At 40.6% G+C, this 21,333-nt stretch overlaps 1 protein-coding gene and 1 long non-coding RNA gene across 3 annotated transcripts; both read right to left on the bottom strand.

The window, feature by feature from the left end:
* Positions 1-6,458: 6,458 nt before the first annotated feature.
* Positions 6,459-8,263, bottom strand: LOC112138388 (OX-2 membrane glycoprotein-like). Of its 2 annotated transcripts, XM_036210708.1 has the most exons (5): positions 7,185-8,263; positions 6,846-7,118; positions 6,731-6,769; positions 6,565-6,655; positions 6,471-6,490 (listed from the first exon to the last, which is right to left on the bottom strand). In XM_036210708.1, the coding sequence occupies exons 1-4, from the start codon at positions 7,591-7,593 to the stop codon at positions 6,573-6,575; spliced, it is 804 nt and encodes a 267-aa protein (XP_036066601.1). In that variant the 5' UTR covers positions 7,594-8,263; the 3' UTR covers positions 6,471-6,490; positions 6,565-6,572. The 2 variants fall into 2 exon arrangements, with proteins under 2 accessions (XP_024116717.2, XP_036066601.1); XM_024260949.2 differs by having other exon boundaries at positions 6,459-6,655.
* An 11,142-nt stretch (positions 8,264-19,405) lies between these two features.
* Positions 19,406-21,037, bottom strand: LOC112138394. Its single transcript, XR_002917769.2, has 4 exons — positions 20,911-21,037; positions 20,152-20,286; positions 19,730-20,057; positions 19,406-19,601 (listed from the first exon to the last, which is right to left on the bottom strand). It is a non-coding gene; the product is annotated as an uncharacterized LOC112138394 (long non-coding RNA).
* Between the last annotated feature and the right edge of the window lie 296 nt (positions 21,038-21,333).

The raw sequence follows: 21,333 nt of genomic DNA, 5'->3' as shown, positions 1-21,333 counted from the left end.
ATCATGCAGCATCTGTCCTTAATTAGATTGTGGGATTCAAATAAGATTTAATTAAATCAGACAGAGATAAGGAATATTCTTTCCTTCAAACTAATTTTGACAGGTGACTTTGGACCCTACACCATTCATCAAACTCGTTTTGACATGTGCCCTGCCCCTCAAGATGGCGTAATAATTTCATATCAATTTTATATATAAAGGGTATTTTGCACATGTAAAAGTCAAGGCTCGGGGGCCGGATCCGGCCCTCCAGGTAATTCTATCCGGCCCTCCAGATCATTTTAATTTATTGTTATTAATGACCCGATAATGTAGCCACGAGGGGGCCCAAGCCAGGGTCTCATTGTGCCGGTCCCAAGCCCGGATAAATACAGAGGGTTGTGTCAGGAAGGGCATCCGACGTAAAATCTTGCCAAATCAAATATGCGAATCAGACCTACGAAATCCATACCGGATCGGTCGAGGCCCGGGTTAACAACGACCGCCATCGGTGCTGTTCACCGACAGGGTGCCGGTGGAAATTGGACTACTGTTGGTGGAAGAAGGAGAGGAGGAAGGCGGGTTCGTAGGGAGAGAGAGAAGAGGAAAGTCACTAGTGTTGGACTGAGAGTTGGGACTTTGAATGTTGGAACTATGACAGGAAAGGGTAGAGAGTTAGTGGACATGATGCAGAGGAGAAAGGTAGACATACTGTGTGTCCAGGAGACCAGGTGGAAAGGTAGCAAGGCTAGAAGTTTAGGAGCAGGGTTCAAGTTGTTCTATCATGGTGGAGATGGGAAGAGAAATGGAGTAGGAGTTATCCTAAAGGAGGAGTTTGTTAGGAGTGTTGTGGAGGTAAAAAGAGTGTCAGATAGAGTGATGAGTCTGAAGATAGAAATGGAGGGTGTCATGTTCAATGTTGTTAGTGGGTATGCCCCACAGGTAGGATGTGAGCTGGAAGAGAAGGAGAAGTTCTGGTTGGATCTTGATGAAGTGATGATGAGCATCCCTGGAAATGAGAGAGTTGTCATTGGTGCAGATTTCAATGGTCATGTTGGTGCAGGAAACCGAGGTGATGAGGAGGTGATGGGCAGGTTTGGTATCCAGGAGAGGAATGTAGAAGGACAGATGGTGGTTGATTTTGCAAAAAAGATGGAAATGGCGATAGTGAATACATTCTTTGAGAAGAGACAGGAACATAGAGTGACCTATAAGAGTGGAGGTAGAAGCACACAGATAGACTACATCTTGTGTAGACGGTGTAATCTGAAGGAGATCAGTGACTGTAAAGTAGTGGTTGGTGAGAGTGTTTCCAGACAGCACAGGATGGTGGTGTGTAGGATGACTCTGGTGGTGAAGAAGATGAAGAAAGAGAGGGCAAAGGCAGAGAAGAGGACAAACTGGTGGAAGCTGAAAAAAGAAGATTGTTGCATGACTTTTAATAAACAGTTGAAACAGGCTCTGGGTGGTCAGGAGGTACTCCCAGATGACTGGATAACTACAGCTAATGTGATCAGGGAGACAGGTAGGAGTGTACTTGGTGTGTCATCAGGAAAGAGAGTTGATAAGGAGACTTGGTGGTGGAATGAGGAGGTGCAGGAGTGTATACGGAGTAAGAGACTAGCTAAGAAGAAGTGGGACACTGAGAGGACTGAGGAGAGTAGACAGGAGTACAGGGAGATGCAGCGTAAGGTGAAAGTAGAGGTGTCAAAGGCCAAACAAAGAGCTTATGATGACTTGTACGCTAGGTTGGGTAGTAAGGAGGGAGAGACTGACCTGTACAGACTAGCAAGGCAGAGAGATCGAGATGGGAAGGACATGCAGCAGGTTAGGGTGATCAAGGATAGGAATGGTAATGTGGTGACAGGTGTCAGTGGTGTAATGGAAAGATGGAAAGAATACTTTGAAGAGTTGATGAATGAAGAGAATGAGAGAGAACAAAGAGTAGAAGAGGTGACGGTTGTGGAGCAGGAAGTAAGAAAGATTAGTAAAGGTGAAGTGAGAGGGGCTTTGAAGAGGATGAAGAGTGGAAAGGCTCTTGGTCCTGATGATATACCTGTGGAGGTATGGAAGTGTCTAGGAGAGATGGCAGTGGAGTTTTTGACCGGGTTGTTCAACAGGATCTTAGGTGGTGAGAAGATGCCTGAGGAATGGAGGAGAAGTGTGATGGTGCCCATTTTTAAGAATAAGGGAGATGTGCAGAGTTGTGGTAACTACAGAGGAATAAAGCTGATGAGCCATACAATGAAGGTGTGGGAAAGAGTAGTGGAAGCCAGACTAAGAGCAGAAGTGAACATTTGTGAGCAGCAGTATGGTTTCATGCCAAGAAAGAGCACTACAGATGCAACATTTGCTTTGAGGATGTTGATAGAGAAGTACAGAGAAGGTCAGAGAGAGCTCCACTGTGTCTTTGTAGATCTGGAGAAAGCTTATGACAGAGTGCCCAGAGAGGAACTATGGTATTGTATGAGGAAGTCTGGAGTGACAGAGAAGTATGTCCGAGCAGTGCAGGACATGTATGAGGGCTGTAAGACAGTGGTGAGGTGTGCTGTAGGGGTGACAGAGGAGTTCAAGGTGGAGGTGGGATTACATCAGGGATCAGCTCTGAGCCCCTTCCTGTTTGCAATGGTGATGGACAGACTGACGGATGAGGTTAGACAGGAATCACCATGGACTATGATGTTTGCAGATGATATTGTGATTTGTAGTGAGAGCAGGGAACAGGTGGAGGTGGAGTTAGAGAGGTGGAGGTTTGCCCTGGAAAGGAGAGGAATGAAGGTTAGCCGCAGTAAGACAGAGTACATGTGTGTGAATGAGAGGAACCAGAGTGGAAGAGTGAGGTTACAGGGAGAAGAGATAAAGAAGGTGGAGGAGTTTAAGTATTTAGGGTCAACAGTACAGAGTAATGGAGAGTGTGGAAAAGAAGTGAAGAGGAGAGTGCAAGCAGGTTGGAATGGGTGGAGAAAAGTGTCAGGTGTGATGTGTGACAGAAGAGTTTCAGCACAAATGAAAGGAAAGGTGTACAAGACTGTGGTGAGACCAGCCATGTTGTTTGGACTAGAAACAGTGGGACTGAAGAAAAGACAGGAAGCAGAGCTGGAGGTAGCAGAGATGAAGATGCTGAGGTTCTCTTTGGGAGTGACCAGGATGGATAGGATCAGGAATGAATACATCAGAGGGACAGCACATGTTAGAGGTTTTGGAGATAAAGTCAGAGAGGCCAGACTGAGATGGTTTGGACATGTTCAGAGGAGAGACAGTGAATATATTGGTAGAAGGATGCTGAGTCTAGAGCTGCCAGGAAAGAGGTCTAGAGGAAGACCAAAGAGGAGGTTTATGGATGCAGTGAATGAAGACATGAAGGTGGCTGGTGTTAGAGTGGAGGATGCTGAAGACAGGCTTAGATGGAGGAAACTGATTCACTGTGGCGACCCCTGAAGGGAAAAGCCGAAAGGAAAAGAAGAAGAATTTATAAATATATCATGTATTTTTTAAAATATATTTTCTATTATATACTGTAATACTGTAGGTACACCTCAAGTTTAAAGACTAGATAAATTGTTGCGACTGGGGTAAATAGACATTGAATACTTTCTGAGTGCATGGCTGTCACCTTCACAAACGGAGGCCATTTATTCTGGTTTCTAACATGCTTTTTCTAAGGATGGAATTCTAAGGGACATCCATGCTAAATTTGGTGCGTGCAACACAAAATATACAATTTGTCTGAAATATTAACCTAACCAGCTCTGCTATAAAATGTGGTCCTGCAACAGCCTGACAACATGATGAAGGTGTAGCCCACCTTCTCCAGATAGTATTTTGTTAGCTCCAGTAACACGGTGACCCTGAAAGAAATTCAGTAAGTTCTGATGGATACAAGGATGGATGATACCTTTATAACTGTCCAGATCTCTTTAATTATTTCTGACTTGTAAACTTAAAACAGTGTCTTCTTTTCAATAAAGTTTATTTATCATGACTTTGGTCAGCTTCAAGTGTTTTTCGGGACCATTGTGGGATTTTCAAACGATCTAGGTTGAAAACTGCCACACAAGTCACATCTGTTTTGTCATGAAAATTCATCTGGATGATGCATTCGACTGGTGTGACCTTAGGGCCTACAGAGATGATGGTTACAGAGCTGCAGGTTGCTTCAGACTGAGGCCGCTCCTCCAACAGCATTGACTGTAAATTCTTATATACAGTCTATGGCCATCAGACAAAGCTTTTAAGCTAAATCTGATTAACGCCTCCAGCAAACCAGAAGAAACAGCGACTCTTGCTGGTGGAGGGCGGAAGTGCAAAAACTACGACCAGGAGTCTGAGCGGGAACTACTGTTGGATCAAATTACGCATTTAAATAAATCATGACATTTCATCAAACAGTAAAAAAAAAAAAATACTGCGTGGTATTTGTTTTGTAGTTTTCATATTTCTTATTTTACAAAGTAAAAGCCTGTAGTACGGAAGCCTTATTGGTTCAATTTAAAAAAAAATCACATGTCATACAATCACTCATAAAGCACGTTTACTAATTTATTCATCAATATTACTGCTATATTTACAGTACAGTGTTAAAGTTTGGGTAAATACTTATTAAACTCATTTACAATCTCTGTACATCTTATTAAAAATGTATTTGATTAGTTCATGGGGTGGATTATGGGATACATACAAATAGAGTTTTTAAAGGAGGGTTTATTGAAATTATGGGAACTAGAGAAACTTAAAACTGCATTCATTATGTTTAAAGTAAGAAACAATTTATGTCCAGTAAACAACAAATGTTCAAGGATAGAGATGGAGAAAAACAACTAAAGTATTGCTAAAAATAGAAAATATGCTGATCAATTTGTGGTGTGGATTTATGGAATGACAGTTCAAAACAAAGCAAAAGTTTACATGCATTTAACAAAACATACAAGATCTCTGATGAATCTTTACGAGGTTTGAAATGATCAATAAAAAGAAAGTCTTTTGTGCATTGGTGTTATACAGAAGGTCATTTGAATTTGTATATTCATACGCTAATACGCTCAACATAAGGTGTTGTAAAACGGGGTGGGAACAACTCTTTAAGCAGATTGTTCTGTTTTATTTACCAACTTTTAACTCTTGTGTTTATTTTCATCTTTGTGTTTTTCCTTATTATTTTGCCGCTTCTACAACAAAATTTCCCTGCAGGGATAAATAAAGCTGATCTTGAATCTTGATATCATTTACTTTAAATGTGCTTTTGTAAGTAAAAGAACATTTTTAATTTAAATAAAATTTTAACTGTTCATAATTACATTAAATTCCATGAAAAACTAAACGTAGAAACAGAGGACTCTTATTTTGTGAATGATTCTAAGAATATATTTTAAAAAGAATATAAATACAGAATTTTTAAAGGAAAAACAGAGACAAAACTATTGAAAGTCATTTTACTTTACCCTTTTTTCATTAAAATAAATAAATAAAAGGGCCTGTAAAGGAAAATAATACTCACTTTCTTCAAAGATGTGACCATTCATATCAGTGTTTCAGTATAGGGTTTTGTGAGAAAACCTTTTACATTTTGCAAAGTTAAAAATATTTAAACCTTAAACCTTGAACAGATTACTTATAAATTTGTGTATAATTGGAATTAATATAATCTGATTACTTTTCTCCATGTATGTAATTTATCTATTGTACAAATTTAAAAACATTTGAATTGAAAATCCTTGTCTCTGTCACTGATTTAAAGTTTTTTCTTAACCAGGAAACTTGAATCATTTCTGTGTTGCATTCAGGCGACTCAAGAATCTCAGTATTTTGGCTTTGAGCTCCTAAAGTTTACTTATTTTGTACATATTCTTTCTTAAATCATTATTCAGATCACTATAAAAATCTCCTTTTGATTCAACTTTTTTCTTTAAAATAAAGAAAAGTTTTAATAAACTGATTTCCATCATATCAATTCTCACTAAAAGCTTTAATTCAAACTTAGGTTTAAAAAAGTAGAAATTAATTTATTGTTATAATTAAAAGTTCCTACAGCTGAACTCATTTTCTTTCTCTCAGTGTTTTTTTCAGTTAAGACCAAAAATTCAAATAAAAAAAGGGCTTATTCTGGAGTATTTCAGGTCCTTCTAATGTTTAGTGTTACAGTGACCTCTAGTGGTCAACTAAGAAAGTGTGAAAGTCAACAACTGAAGAAGAAAAACCTGGAAACACCTTTTAATTTACACTATATACATTTTCAAATAAAAAGTTGTTCAAATATTTGAATTTTCAAGTTTCAACCAAACAGATGTTTGTATAAAAAATAAATAAAAATACATTTGAATCCTTTGTTCAATCTCTCTTCCGTCTTTGTGTGTTGTTCAGTTTTGCTACAAAATTAAACCTAAAACAAAACAAAATGAAACTGATGTTAAGATGGAAACTTAATAAACATTTCAAGACTAGAAAGTGAGAAACATCTGTGCAAGTTACTAATGATAGAATCTTACTTTGTGCGTCCAGCATTCCCCAAAATTATCTAAAAGACAATAAAAACCCTCAGAAACACACAAACAGACTCAGTTTTCCATCAGTGCTGATTGACAGAAATACCTTTTCTGTCAATGACGTCTCCAGATGTAGAAGATCAGAGCAGAGGAGAGAATCAATCCCACCATGACTGCTGCAATATTTAAAGCCAATCCTTCAGAAAACAGAAACTTCATCAGATGATGATCCAAACCAAAGACGCACCAACATGATGAGAGTCTGAACTTACTGTCTCGACTGTGAACAGATGCTGATTTCACGCTCAAAGCTGATGGAAGAAACCCAAACATCAGAACCACCAAGAATCCGTCACCAGATCCTAAAGTTTAGAGATTCTTTCTCACCAGGAAGGAGCACAGACGCCGTCAGCTGAGGACCAGAGAAGACTGCAGCTGAACATCCAACCTGAGTGTTTGTGGAGCCCGGACCGGGCAGCACAGCGGCGGCGGTGACGGTAAAGGTGCTGTTGGCGTTCACGCTGACGGTGCAGTTGTAGGAGTGGAGGTGTTGCTGTCCCACCGTCAGGGTGACGTTGGGGGGAGGTCTGCCTGTAGCTGAACAGCTGATGACGGACCCTGCAGCTGAAGCTCGGACGTGCAGCAGCGGTTGATCCAGCTCTGCAGAGAAACACGTGTGAGGAACACGCGTGGAGGAGTCACGCTGACGTGCAGCCAGCGTCTTACCGTAGACTAGGAGACACGTTCTTCCTTTCAGAGCTCCTTCAGGGAATGCGTTGAACAAACAGAGGAAACATCCTTCATCCTCCTCTGAAACGTTCCTCACCACTATGGAGCTGTTCTGCACTCCAGAGCTGCTGATCTGGACTCTTCCTCTGAATTTAGAAACCACTCTTTCTCCATAAAACTGGCTGTTGAATGCAACGTTTTCCCCAGTTCCAGATACGATTTTCTTCCATGTGATTTCAGAGACGTCTTTAGGTTGTGAGAGCTGACAGCTGAGATGAGCTTCTCCTCCAGCTGCTGCCATCACAGTCTGCTGAGTCTGAACCACAGCAGACTCACCTGCAGGAACACACAAAGAAATATTTATAATGCTGAAGAAAATAACAATCTGGTTCAAATAAATCATCATTGCAAACAACAAAATAATAAAAAAAAATTACTAAATAGAAAGTACAAATTTAAAAAAAAATGTTGTTCAGCTTTTGTCAGTAAAATGTTGACATTTACAGAGTAAAATGTAAACATTTCACCTCAAAATGAACCTATTTTAAGGAATACACAAAGAGGGAGATTTAAATCAAATTTTTACAAATGTCTGTCAACCAATAATGATCTGAAAGATATCTTCACATGGAGAGCTATTATACATCTACTTGTAGCTATCTAATTGTTGGAAACGTTTAGATGTCCAATAAAATACGTTTTAAAGCTTTTAACAGATAAAAAATAAATAACTATATAGAAATGAACAGTTATTACTCAGTCATTTACAACCATTCTTACCGTGGTACATTTTTCTTAACATCTTCTTCCTATTCCTAAGTTCTGCTCGTGATATTTTTTTTCTGTAGTGTAAGTTATTCAAGTTATGAACTAAACAAATCAGATCCTTCAGTAAAAACATGTGGTGCCTGCTGGCCCCCTCAAACATTTGATTGACAGATTCACCCGAGTTGCTTTCAGTAGAAGGGGTGTGGACTCCCAAAATGCTGACTCCTGATTGCCAACAATAGTTGCCCTAAAAACATGACTGGGACCAATCTCTGTCATCTGGCTCCAAACGATGGCCCTCATTTTGCAGATATATAGCAACTTAATTGGCTTTATTTCACTGGAGCCGCAGGAAAGGCATTTTCTATGGGTGATGTCAGGTATATTATTATATAAACCCATGACACAAATGACATTAATACAAAAAAATCCCATTATTAGATTAAAAAATGTAGTAATCAACTCATAAGACCTAGGGGTGGGAGATATAAAATTAATAATAATGCCTTTTATTTGAAAGCATGTTTCAAAACACTCAAGGACACTGTGCAAAGTAGAAATATGAAATTATATAAAAACACAATAACATCTTAATCACAACCACAATAATCATTATATTCATCGTCTATTATACAAAAACGATTCGGAATCTGTTTTTTTAATTTTTTAATAATAATCGAAAAAATAATATAATTTAAAGTTAAAGTAACAAGTGTACGGAAGAGGATTAAGACCACTGAAAAAAAAGCCCATGAAAAATTCTGACATTAAAGTCAGAATTTTGACTTTAATGTCAGAATTCTGACTTTAAAATCTATTTCTCTGTAGAAATAGAATTCAGGTCTGAGGTTATGTGCTTTGGACTTTTTTGTTTGTTCAATGTTTGTTTTTCTTTTTTTCACTGTTTTGATTCTAGCTTTTAAATTAAGTTAAGTTAAACTGTGGGGATTGACTTAATAAAACAATCCCAGATGCACACTTTATTGTCATGCCTGCCCTGCTCCACCCCCTCAAGGTAATCTTCCCCTGATTTCTGTCACCTGTGACTGTGCCTATTTAAACCAGCTCCTGCATCACAGCCTTGCCGGAACGTCTCAGCCTTACAGCCATGACTACCTGCTCCTGAAAAGCTCCAGACCCTGTTCATCCATTCCAATCTGACCTGACCACGGACAGTGAGCGCGGCGTTGGTGCGTATGAGCGGGCTGCGAGGGAGAGGGCGGTGAGGGACAGGGCGGCGAGGAAGTGGTTGACGAGGGCGGGTAGCGACTGCGGGCCATCCAACGCCGCTTGCGGCTTTAATTCTTGTTTATTTCTTTATTTTAACGTTTTTATTTTTTCTTTATTCTCTTCTTGTGAGTGCCATTTGGATTCATCATAATGTTGTACCCACATGTGACTGTTACTTTATGGTTCACATGCCTTATGTTTGTGGCACTGCTCCGAGAATTCTGTATGCCTTAATAATAATAATAATAACACATTTTATTTATATGGCGCCTTTCTTGGCACTCAAGGTCTACTCACAGTGCATAAATAAAAGCATAAAAACACAGCAATAGCATGAAAACAACAATTAAATAACAGCACGTTCTGTAAATTTTAATAAAGCTAAAAAAAAGGTCATTGTGCTTGTTTTATTTCCCAAAAGAAGTACATTTCCCATCTTATTGAGAAATCTTTAAGATATAAATAATGATAAGACATTCATTAAACTCCTTCCAAGATTTCTGTGATTGCAAACAACTGCAAAAAGCATCCTAAATACAAGAAATAAAGAACCAAAAAAATCAAAACACTTTTTTCCATTTTTTAAATTTTGTATGCAAAGTGTTGAAGCATCAGAAAACTAAAGTTCAGTTGAAAAGAACTAGATAAAAGGAGGATGAAATCAACTAACAAAATATTTTTACAGCATTTAATTTAAAAACGATTTCACCCGCCATTTGATAAAAAGAAAAAAAGAAGATAGTAGTGAAAATTCCATGAGCGCCGAAAATTTGACTTTTCTTCTAGTGTGGTTTTATGGTGGATGACCGTGGATGACTACTTTAATTACCGGTAAGTCAAAACAGCTGGCATTGTAACTGAAATATTAGCTAAACCCCAAACAGCCTAAAAAAATCTTAGTAAATTCCAAAGTAGTCCAAAAAGCTAGCAGAAAGACAAATTTAAAACTTTAAAATCGCAACTTTTTAAAAAACATGTCAGAAAAAAGAAAAATTATAATTTTAACAACGAATGGGAAATCTTCTGCCTTTCTATTACACAGATGTGCAAAACTTAATCGAAGTTCTAAAAATGCAGAAAAAAAACACAATTTCGCAATAACACAGTTTCCATTAAATTATAATTTTGCAAATAAAGACAAACCAACTCACACAATAAGTCACTATCATTTGGTATAATAAATGCCAAACTAGTCCCGGAAGCTAACAGAATGACAATTTTTAAAACTGTAACTTTTTAACATAATTATGAATAATAAAAAGCAGGAATATTATTCCAGAATAAATCAACTTAAACTTTAAATAACTTTCAATATTTTACTCTCCATAAAAATGTTTGGTCAAAATTATACAAGTTAGAAATAAGGTCAAGTTAACATCGGGGTATTAATAACTTCTTCTTCTTTTCCTTTGGGCTTTTCCCTTCAGGGGTCGCCACAGCCAATCAGTTTCCTCCATCTAAGCCTGTCTTCAGCATCCTCCACTCTAACACCAGCCACCTTCATGTCTTCATTCACTGCATCCATAAACCTCCTCTTTGGTCTTCCTCTAGACCTCTTTCCTGGCAGCTCTAGACTCAGCATCCTTCTACCAATATATTCACTGTCTCTCCTCTGAACATGTCCAAACCATCTCAGTCTGGCCTCTCTGACTTTATCTCCAAAACCTCTAACATGTGCTGTCCCTCTGATGTATTCATTCCTGATCCTATCCATCCTGGTCACTCCCAAAGAGAACCTCAGCATCTTCATCTCTGCTACCTCCAGCTCTGCTTCCTGTCTTTTCTTCAGTCCCACTGTTTCTAGTCCAAACAACATGGCTGGTCTCACCACAGTCTTGTACACCTTTCCTTTCATTTGTGCTGAAACTCTTCTGTCACACATCACACCTGACACTTTTCTCCACCCATTCCAACCTGCTTGCACTCTCCTCTTCACTTCTTTTCCACACTCTCCATTACTCTGTACTGTTGACCCTAAATACTTAAACTCCTCCACCTTCTTTATCTCTTCTCCCTGTAACCTCACTCTTCCACTCTGGTTCCTCTCATTCACACACATGTACTCTGTCTTACTGCGGCTAACCTTCATTCCTCTCCTTTCCAGGGCAAACCTCCACCTCTCTAACTCCACCTCCACCTGTTCCCTGCTCTCACTACAAATCACAATATCATCTGCAAACATCATAGTCCATGGTGATTCCTGTCTAACCTCATCCGTCAGTCTGTCCATCACCATTGCAAACAGGAAGGGGCTCAGAGCTGATCCCTGATGTAATCCCACCTCCACCTTGAACTCCTCTGTCACCCCTACAGCACACCTCACCACTGTCTTACAGCCCTCATACATGTCCTGCACTGCTCGGACATACTTCTCTGTCACTCCAGACTTCCTCATACAATACCATAGTTCCTCTCTGGGCACTCTGTCATAAGCTTTCTCCAGATCTACAAAGACACAGTGGAGCTCTCTCTGACCTTCTCTGTACTTCTCTATCAACATCCTCAAAGCAAATGTTGCATCTGTAGTGCTCTTTCTTGGCATGAAACCATACTGCTGCTCACAAATGTTCACTTCTGCTCTTAGTCTGGCTTCCACTACTCTTTCCCACACCTTCATTGTATGGCTCATCAGCTTTATTCCTCTGTAGTTACCACAACTCTGCACATCTCCCTTATTCTTAAAAATGGGCACCATCACACTTCTCCTCCATTCCTCAGGCATCTTCTCACCACCTAAGATCCTGTTGAACAACCCGGTCAAAAACTCCACTGCCATCTCTCCTAGACACTTCCATACCTCCACAGGTATATCATCAGGACCAAGAGCCTTTCCACTCTTCATCCTCTTCAAAGCCCCTCTCACTTCACCTTTACTAATCTTTCTTACTTCCTGCTCCACAACCGTCACCTCTTCTACTCTTTGTTCTCTCTCATTCTCTTCATTCATCAACTCTTCAAAGTATTCTTTCCATCTTTCCATTACACCACTGACACCTGTCACCACATTACCATTCCTATCCTTGATCACCCTAACCTGCTGCATGTCCTTCCCATCTCGATCTCTCTGCCTTGCTAGTCTGTACAGGTCAGTGATTAGGGCGTGGTTAGGGAAAGGGGATTGGGTGTCAGTACCCGATCCCCTTTCCCTAACCACGCCCTAATCACGCGCACAGGTATTACGTGACTTCCCTTTTGTGCCATTTTTTTTCTAAAACTTTATTACTCGGGCTGGTTGACAGTTTTAACACAATTTGAAACTGTTGGGTGATTGGGTAGCCCATTGAGTCATTTATTTATTTAGTTAGTTTTTATAACTTTATTTTCAGAACTGAAGACATGGAACAATAAAGAAACACAACATACAGGGGATTGCAAGTACAGTTATAATAAGATGTTATGTTTTGCAAAGGAATCATAAAATGTTTAAATATTAGATTTAAAAAATCTAATTAATATCAATAATAACAAGGACCCCAAAGTACAATATGTATGTCAGAAACCTAATAAAAGATAACATTTTACATAAATTTGATCAAGATATACTAAATATATTTAGAAGTTGATATATAAAATTCCTATTTATTCTTAATGTAAAGAAACGCATTGTGAAATACTAAATTATATGTTTGTATGAGCCACCATTATATGAAAAGTAAATAGAAACCACACAGCTCTTAATTTAATTTATTTTTGTCCCAAATACAAATATTTTGGGAAGAACCACATACTGTAATTGGCAGGGAGAGATTTTCCCACAACATTTCCATCAAACCTCATCATATTTGACATCATATTAGAAAATAAATGAGAAGAAATGTCATCCTGTAAATGTAATCATTTGTCACAAATATAAATGTATAAAGACTCCCCCAAAATGTAGAATATTTAATAACAAATTCAAACTATATTTAGAATTGCTGAAGCTCCTCAAGGAACCAAAAATAAGAACAATGTATGATGAACTAAAACTTCCCTTTTGTAGTAATGTGAAAACATGTTTTTGTTCTTTGCCTCACTCTGCTCAGATCTGTATTCATTTTATTAGTTTTGTTTGTTTGTAATTTAATTCCTTTTCTGTTTGTTCAAAAACTCTGTTTCATAATTTCAAGTCTTGTTCTGTAGTGTAGTTAGTAAAAAAAAAAAAAAAACAAAGTTGCAGATCTGGATGTGACAATTGTCTCTATAAAGTCAATCTATGGACAATCTACAATAATTAGAGCCATTTGAAGTTTATTAAATGATCTATTTTAACAAAAATCTAAGGATCCCATTTCAAACAAATGAATAAAATCTGTCCTTTTGCTGAATTTCTTGAAAGCAGATTGTGTTAAACTGCACATTTTTTGTAATTTGGATGATGAAACTGGAACGGGGCTGCACGGTGGCGCAGTGGTTAGCGCTCTTGCCTCACAGTGAGAAGAACCCGCTTCGACTCCCGGCTGGGACCTTTCTGTGTGGAGTTTGCATGTTCTCCCCGTGCATGCGTGGGTTTTCACCGGGGACTCCGGCTTCCTCCCACCGTCCAAAAACATGCTTTATAGGTTGGTTGGTGACTCTAAATTGCCCGTGGGAGTGAATGGATGTGTGATTGAGGCCCTATGACAGACTGGCGACCTGTCCAGGGTGTACCCCGCCTTCGCCCATCAGCAGCCGGGTTAGGCTCCGGCACCCCGCGACCCCGAAAGGGACAAAGGGGTCAGGAAGATGGATGGATGGATGGAAACTGGAACGTTTATTGTTCCCATGTTCATATTCCAAGATTTTTTTGGAGAAACCTCAGAAATTGGAATAATCTTTAACTTTACATTCCCCCTTTTTGTGCCTCAGACGTATTAACATTTATGGAAAATTAATTCACAAATATTAATATTATTTCAATAATTAAATGTAGTATTCATTGTTGTTAATGGAAAGATTGTAAACGTCCTGTTTTATAAACAGTTTCAAAATATATGATGTCTCATTAAAAACCATGAAAGCCTCAAAAACGTTCCTTTCAACCTTTCAACAAATCTTTATTTGGTTATTGTTTCCTTCTGTAACCCCAACATGTGACACTCATTAGTGGAATATGCACCACCTGCTGTGCTTTTTTTTTGGAGAGCACTTCCTCTATAAACAACCAGGTCACCAGACCACTTCCGGCTTCCTCATCCTGCTGCTGGTACTGCTGCACTTGCTGCGGTCGGACGTGCTCTGATCGAACCTTTGGAACTGCACATCTCTGCTGTGTCAGGACAAAATCATTCATACATGCTCTTCGGTGAGTTTTATTTTACCGTGGCTAACGGCAATAACAGTACAGCAATGGCTTAATGCTAATGCTAAGCTAGTGTGATTTTGGAAAGTACTGCTGAGGATTGAAAAGTGTTCTGACAAACCAGTCTGTTTTTATTTTTATTTCTCTTGGGTTTTTCCAGCCTAGACATTTGTGTTTGTTTAGTTTTGATCTTTTTGGGGATTTACTTATTTTGATCATCTGTTTTTTAAAGCCAAATCAGCCATTATTGTTTTGAATCTGTATTTCCCCTTTACTTTAAGTATAACCTTTTGTGATTTAGGAAAGAGTTTCTGAGAAAATCAGACAAAAGAAACCATGGTTAACCATTTGATTTTGATCACTTTGATTATTTTTGACTGTTGCTAAAATGTGAACATTTGAAGTGCACTAAATATGAGCTAACTTGAGGTTGAATGAAAAAAACTGACTGCCAAGCTTTTTCTGTTATTTCTACCTCATGTTTTTTTTGTGTGACCAATTTAGGTCAGGTTTTTTCCTCTGGATGGAAAAAAGGAACTATTTCTTCTGACGGCGAGCTACCAGTCTGGGACCTTTCAAGAAGGACACCTGAATTAAAGCCTTGAAAGGAACCTTCAAGAAGGACGCATGAACTGAACTCGAAAATAAAGGCTTGAAAGGCTGTGGACACCTAACTCCAGGACAGAAACATTGATGTTTTGTTTTTGATTTTTTTTGTTTTTGTTTTTGTCAATACAATCAATTGATTATTTTACTTGCTTGTTGCGTTTTCATTCACACACTCTGGGCTCCCTGAGACGAACATCTCCCTTCTGTAGTCAGAGCGCCTAGTTCTAAAACTGCGTTACAATTGGCAAGCTAGCCAGGAGCCTGGATGTGTGAATGTTTTTTTTTGTGTTTCATTTATCATGGATGCTATTGCTAATGCAGGCATCAACGCATCTACATCCATTCTGATAACAGGCGTCACTAACACAAAAGCTGATGACAAAGTACTAGACTGTCTACGCAGTTATGGTAAACTTAAACGCACCTTTTACGTAAATGATCCTGACAGTCCCTTTTATAAAAACCTGATCGCAGAATTTACAGATGTGGGCGCATTCTCTGCCTTAGAACCGTTATTGCCATATAAATACACATCACAAACTACTGATAACTTCATGTACAGTGTCACTGCATTAGTTACAGAGTACGCCGCCACAGCAAGCAGCAGTGGTCACCCTCTAGATTACCTAACTGAACTGAAAAAACTAGCAGACCGGAGTGGCTGCAGTTTGGAAGAAGTCCTGAAGACAGCGATGACCCAGATTGGGCAGCACCTGAATGCAGCAGGAGGAGGTGACACCCGAATTAAAAGTGACCCGGAGGATGACGATGATGAGGATGATGAGGACGAAGAGGAGGGGGATTATGTCCCCTCAGCACAGTCCATCCCAAGAGCACCACACTCGCCATCCATTCCAGTCCAACCCAGTGCTGTTCGGCATGGGGCACGTCACCGGGGCAGAACACCTCAACAGATTTCCCTGACAACAAATCAACTGAACCCACCACAGGTCCAGAAAGTTGTTGTGGAACACGTGGTTCGGAACAAAGACATCGCTGCCTCAGCACTGCGTCCTCGTCCTTTCTCAGGAAGAATCCCAAGGCCAAGTAATGAGGTGGACTATGAAATATGGCGATCTCAAATAAATCTTCTTCTTGCCGATTCCAGCATTTCAGCCATTGGTGTTGCAAGAAGAATCACGGAGAGCTTAACATCACCTGCTGCTGACGTGGTGAAAAGTCTTGATCCAGATACATCACCTACAGATTTAATGAGTGTGCTTGATTCAGCCTTTGGGACCGTGCAAGATGGAGAAGAGCTCTTCGCCCAAGTCCTGAACACCCTTCAAAACCCGGGCGAGCGGCCATCAGCGTACCTCCAAAGGCTACAGTACACCATCTGCTCAGTTGTTAAACAAGGTGGTGTCCCTGCAACTGACGTCGATAAACACCTACTCAAACAGTTCTGCCGTGGCTGCTGGGACAACGCTTTGATTACAAAGTTGCAACTGGAGCAACGCAGGAGTAATCCCCCACCATTTCCTGACCTGCTGTTCCAACTCAGAACAGAAGAGGACCGACAGACAGCCAAGGAGTCCCTCATGAAACAGCACATGAGCACATCCAAACAGCGAGTCAACATCCAGTCGCAAAGCGCCTGTGCCTGTGGCCACAGCCCTCATGACAATAATGAGCTCAAAGGCATGAAACAACAGCTAAAGAGACTACAGCAACAGATGTCCCAGCTTCTGTCAAGGAAACCTACAACTGAGTCTCAACCTACAGCACGTCAACATAAAGCCAGCCATCCTTCACCAAAGTCTCCCAGCCGGCCTAAGCCCTGGTATTGTTTCAACTGCGGTGCAGATGGCCACATCTCTTCTGCTTGTGCCAACAAAGCCAACCCTGTTGTGGTTCAACAGCAGAGAAAAATTCTTCAACAAAAATGAGAAGCATGGGATGTCAAGAACAAGCAGACGTTAAACTGAACCCAGCTCCTGCGGTGGGACACTCAGGAGCTGCCGCTACCAGACGTCCCAATAACGAAGACTTCCAACTGCCAAGGGGTCTCATCGGAACCAGAAGTACAGCTCATGTTAAATTAAATGGACAATTGTTTAACTGTTTTCTTGACTCTGGGTCCCAAGTTACTACCATTCCTCATTCCTTCTATAACACACCTCATGGACCATGAAATCCAATCCATTACTGATTTACTAGGAATTGAAGGAGCAAATGGACAATCTGTACCGTACTTGGGATACATTGAAGTTAGCTTGTCCTTTCCACCTGACCTCTTTGGTTCTACTATTGACCTAGACACCCTGGCGTTGATTGTACCAGACCATAACCAGTCTTCACCACAGATTCTCATCGCCACCAACACGCTAGATGTTGCTTACTCTAAACATGTGACAAAAAGGCCGCAATTCCATCCAACTGCATTTGGTTACAGCTCTGTCTACAAGATCCTCAAGCATCGTTTCAACCAGAGAGCTGAAAACTGCAAATCCTTAGTCACCTTTTAGTCAAACCAGCCCTGCACCATCCATGCAGGTCAAACCATTGTTTTGGAATGCTGCCTGGCCACCAAGTTGCAAGGTGGAAAAACTGTTCTCGTTGAGCACCCCCAGTCCAGCTCGTTACCCGGTGGACTCATTGTCAAAAGTTGCCTTGTAAACCTGCCACTGCACCGGCCTTGTCACCTGCCGGTTGTGGTGAGCAATGAGTCCAGCCATGACATACAGATTCCAGCAAGAGCCACTTTAGCAGAAATCAGCAACTACCAAATTATCTCAAAAGAGCAAAGCATCAGAAGACCACCTGCAAAGACCACACAAGCCTCCCCATTACAGTATGACTTCAAAGACTCACCCATATCTTCAGAATGGAAACAAAGAATAATCCACAAGCTCAACAGTGTCCATGAAGTCTTTGCCAAACATGAACTTGACTTCGGCAAAACAAAGTGAGACATCGGATCAAACTATCTGACCCTATCCCTTTCAAACAAAGACCCAGACCAATTCATCCTCAAGATGTGGATGCTGTAAGAAGCCACCTACAAGATTTTCTTGAGTCTGGAATCATCAGGGAATCAGACTCTCCATTTGCATCCCCCATAGTCGTCGTACGAAAGAAGGATGGAGGTGTTCGTCTCTGCATCAACTATATAAAGCTCAACCTGCAAACAATAAAAGATGCATATGCTCTGCCTAAACTTGAAGAGTCTTATTCTGCTCTTTCTGGATCAAAGTGGTTTTCAGTCCTTGATCTAAAGTCTGGTTATTATCAGATTGAGATGGAAGAAGCAGACAAGGAAAAAACAGCATTTCTGTGTCCCCCTTGGGTTTTGGGAATTTAACCGAATGCCCCAAGGAGTCACAAATGCCCCGAGCACTTTACAGCGCCTAATGGAGAAATGTGTGGGAGAATTGAACTTAAAAGAAGTGTTGGTCTTCATAGACGACATAATAGTCTTCGCACCAACCCTAGAGGAACACGAAACAAGGCTAATGAGAGTTTTGAACAAACTGATAGACTATGGTTTGAAATTGTCACTTTAAAAATGAGTGTTCTTCCAGACCTCAGTGAAATACCTTGGACATATGGTTTCACAGGACGGTGTGAAGACTGACCCAGATAAAACACTCACATCATGGCCCATGCCAAAGACTCTTAGGAGTTGCGCTCCTTTCTTGGGTTTGCTGGATACTACAGACGGATTGTGGAAGGATATTCAGCCATCGTCAAACGCTTGCATGAACTTACAGCTGGATACCCGCCATTGCAAAAAGGACTTAAACCGTTAAGAAAGCCACCGAAATACCATAACCCAAAAGAACCATTTGGAGGACGTTGGACACCGGGTTGTCAGCAAGCATTTGACACCATCATTAAAAAGCTGACATTAGCCCCTGTCTTGGCCTTTCCAAATCCTCAAAAACCCTACAAACTCCATACTGATGCAAGTTCTACTGGCTTGGGTGCAATCCTTTATCGGGAGCATGAGGAAAAGAAGAGAGTGGTGGCTTATGCTGGCCGAGGCTTGACTAAGAGTGAGTCAAGATATCCTGCCCACAAACTAGAGTTTTTGGCCCTCTAGCGGGCAGTCACAGAAAAGTTCAACGATTACCTGTATGGAGCCCACTTTACAGTGGTCACGGACAGCAATCCTCTTACCTACCTGCTTACAACAGCAAAACATGATGCCACCAGCTACAGATGGCTGTCAGCGCTATCCACATATAATTTCAAGATCGTGTACAGAGCTGGAAAACGAAATGCGGATGCAGATGGATTGTCGCGTCGACCACACGGTGAACTACAGGAAGACCCCATCTCCAACAAAGAGCAGGAGCGGATTCAGAAGTTCACACATCATCTGCACCATGACCTTTCCACACTGCATTGAGCTGAATAGTCTCTACATTAACATTGTGTGATCACAATCACATTCTACAAATGTTGTAATTGCCGCCCCTCTCACCTGTCTGATTGGACTTCAGGTGTGGAGGTGGTCGTCTCTGGAGCCTGAAGATCAGCTGGAGAGTTCCTGCAGAAGCAGCAATGCCTCTTCTGTCCAGAAACTGAATCTCCGTCCATGTCTAAGAGAGAAAGGCCGGTGTGAATGGACTCTACTCTACACTGCTGCTGTCTTAGTACGTTCACTCGGGTTATTGGGACTACAGTAAACAGCTTTGATGAAAACGAAACGAAAATGATGAAAACCTACTGACGTCGTTGTCATGGTTTCACGAGGTCAGAAGGACCCAAGTGCTGGAAACATGTCTATGTGTGAGGAAGGGATTTATTTAGAGATGGGGATGAATCTGTAGTCAGCGTGCCGGCAGGGGGGGTGGAGAGAGATTGAGAATGAAGAGAGGAGAGGCTGCACCGGGGTGTGCAGATGGTGTCTAAGACATTGGGAGGTGAGCGGCGTTCTTTTGTCCTTCTGGAGCTGGAGGACACGGTGAGCAGGTAGAACCGAGTCTGTGGCTGTGAGGCAGCTGAGCAGAGAGGTCCAGAGATGGTTGGTTGTTGGTACTCGTGGTTGAAGGATTCTACAGACAGGAAACAGTTCATGAGCAGAGTACTGGAGGGTGAGGAGAAACTTAGAGTTTAACATGAATATCAGAGACACTGCAGGAACAATACCTAAAGGTGGGCAACGATCTGTCGGTGAACACTGGAAACTGCAGAGCTTAATGCTGAACAGCTGAGATGATGAGGTGAGTACCGACTCCTGCTGGAACACCAGAGACCCTCCAAAGCTGTAAGCACCGGGGAGACCTGCATGGACCAGACAGTAGTTTAGAAATTCAGACCTCCAGACTCAGAGAAACCGAGAGAGCGGAGAACTAGATAGAAAAACAAGTTACTGGAAAGATATTTAATGTATTTATATTTTACAGCACTCCAGAATAAAACTTGCTCCTTTTTTAATTGTATTTTATTTGTTGCATTTCTATTGTCTAACTCTCTTTAGTGTAGGAGCACTTCAGTCCCCCTCAACCTTTCATGTGTCTGTGTGTTCACAAACGCAGTAAGACTGTGAGGAAGATGTTCTTCAGGTTAAAAATAAACCATGGAGACGATCACAGTGTTAGAAAAGCGTAAACACCTCTCAGAAGTTCATCCCAGGTTTTGTCGACAGTCACAAGCAGAACCAGCCGACATTAGTCTGAACTAGAGCGTGTGATTGTGGATGAGACTGATGTGATGAAGTATAAACAGCTTTAAGGAAGAGAAAATAGAATGTGAAGATTGGAACTGGTGTTTTGATGGTACTTTAACTCACTCCACTGAATGTCATTTCAGACGAGGTGCTGATGCAGAGAGCTTATAGTAAAGTAAAATACATTTATTTTAGCATGTTGAAACATTATAATCAAGTAACAGGAAGAAAATACTCACATCAGCATGAAATGCTGCAGCATCTGCCTGACATCTGCAGAGAAAAGAACTGAAAAAGAAAACAGGAGAACTTAAATAAAGAGAGCTGACGTGAACCTGATAGTTTTTAATTACATTATTATGTAATCAATGAACTTCAGAAGTTTGTGTTAACACACCTGAAGGTCTCTTCCAGTTTTCCAGACAGGGTCAAAGATTCTCCTGGTACTGCAGAGAATCCAAATAACACACAAATCAAATGTTTGCCTGTGAAAATAGATAAATAAATTATTCTGAGATGTGGCTCCATGCTGAACCTTTAAATCTGTTAACAAAGATCCATGTTGAACCTTTAAATCTGAGGCTCCATGTTGAACCTTTCAGCCTGAGAACCTAACAGGCCGCTCTTAGACAGTCTATCCAAAGATCAAACTTGTCCTTGAA

This window comes from Oryzias melastigma, unplaced genomic scaffold (genome assembly GCF_002922805.2).
Source record: "Oryzias melastigma strain HK-1 unplaced genomic scaffold, ASM292280v2 sc00160, whole genome shotgun sequence".
NCBI lineage: Eukaryota > Metazoa > Chordata > Actinopteri > Beloniformes > Adrianichthyidae > Oryzias > Oryzias melastigma.
Note: the sequence above shows the minus strand (reverse complement) of the source record. Positions and strands in the feature narration are given on the sequence as shown.

Coding starts and splice junctions, on each gene's coding strand:
- LOC112138388 (XM_024260949.2), bottom strand. CDS start 7,593: ATGATGATTTATTTGAACCAGATTGTTATTTTCTTCAGCATTATAAAT. Junction 7,119..7,184: donor AACGTGTCTCCTAGTCTACG/GTAAGACGCTGG, acceptor GTTTCTCTGCAG/AGCTGGATCAACCGCTGCTG. Junction 6,656..6,730: donor ATCTGTTCACAGTCGAGACA/GTAAGTTCAGAC, acceptor TGTTTTCTGAAG/GATTGGCTTTAAATATTGCA.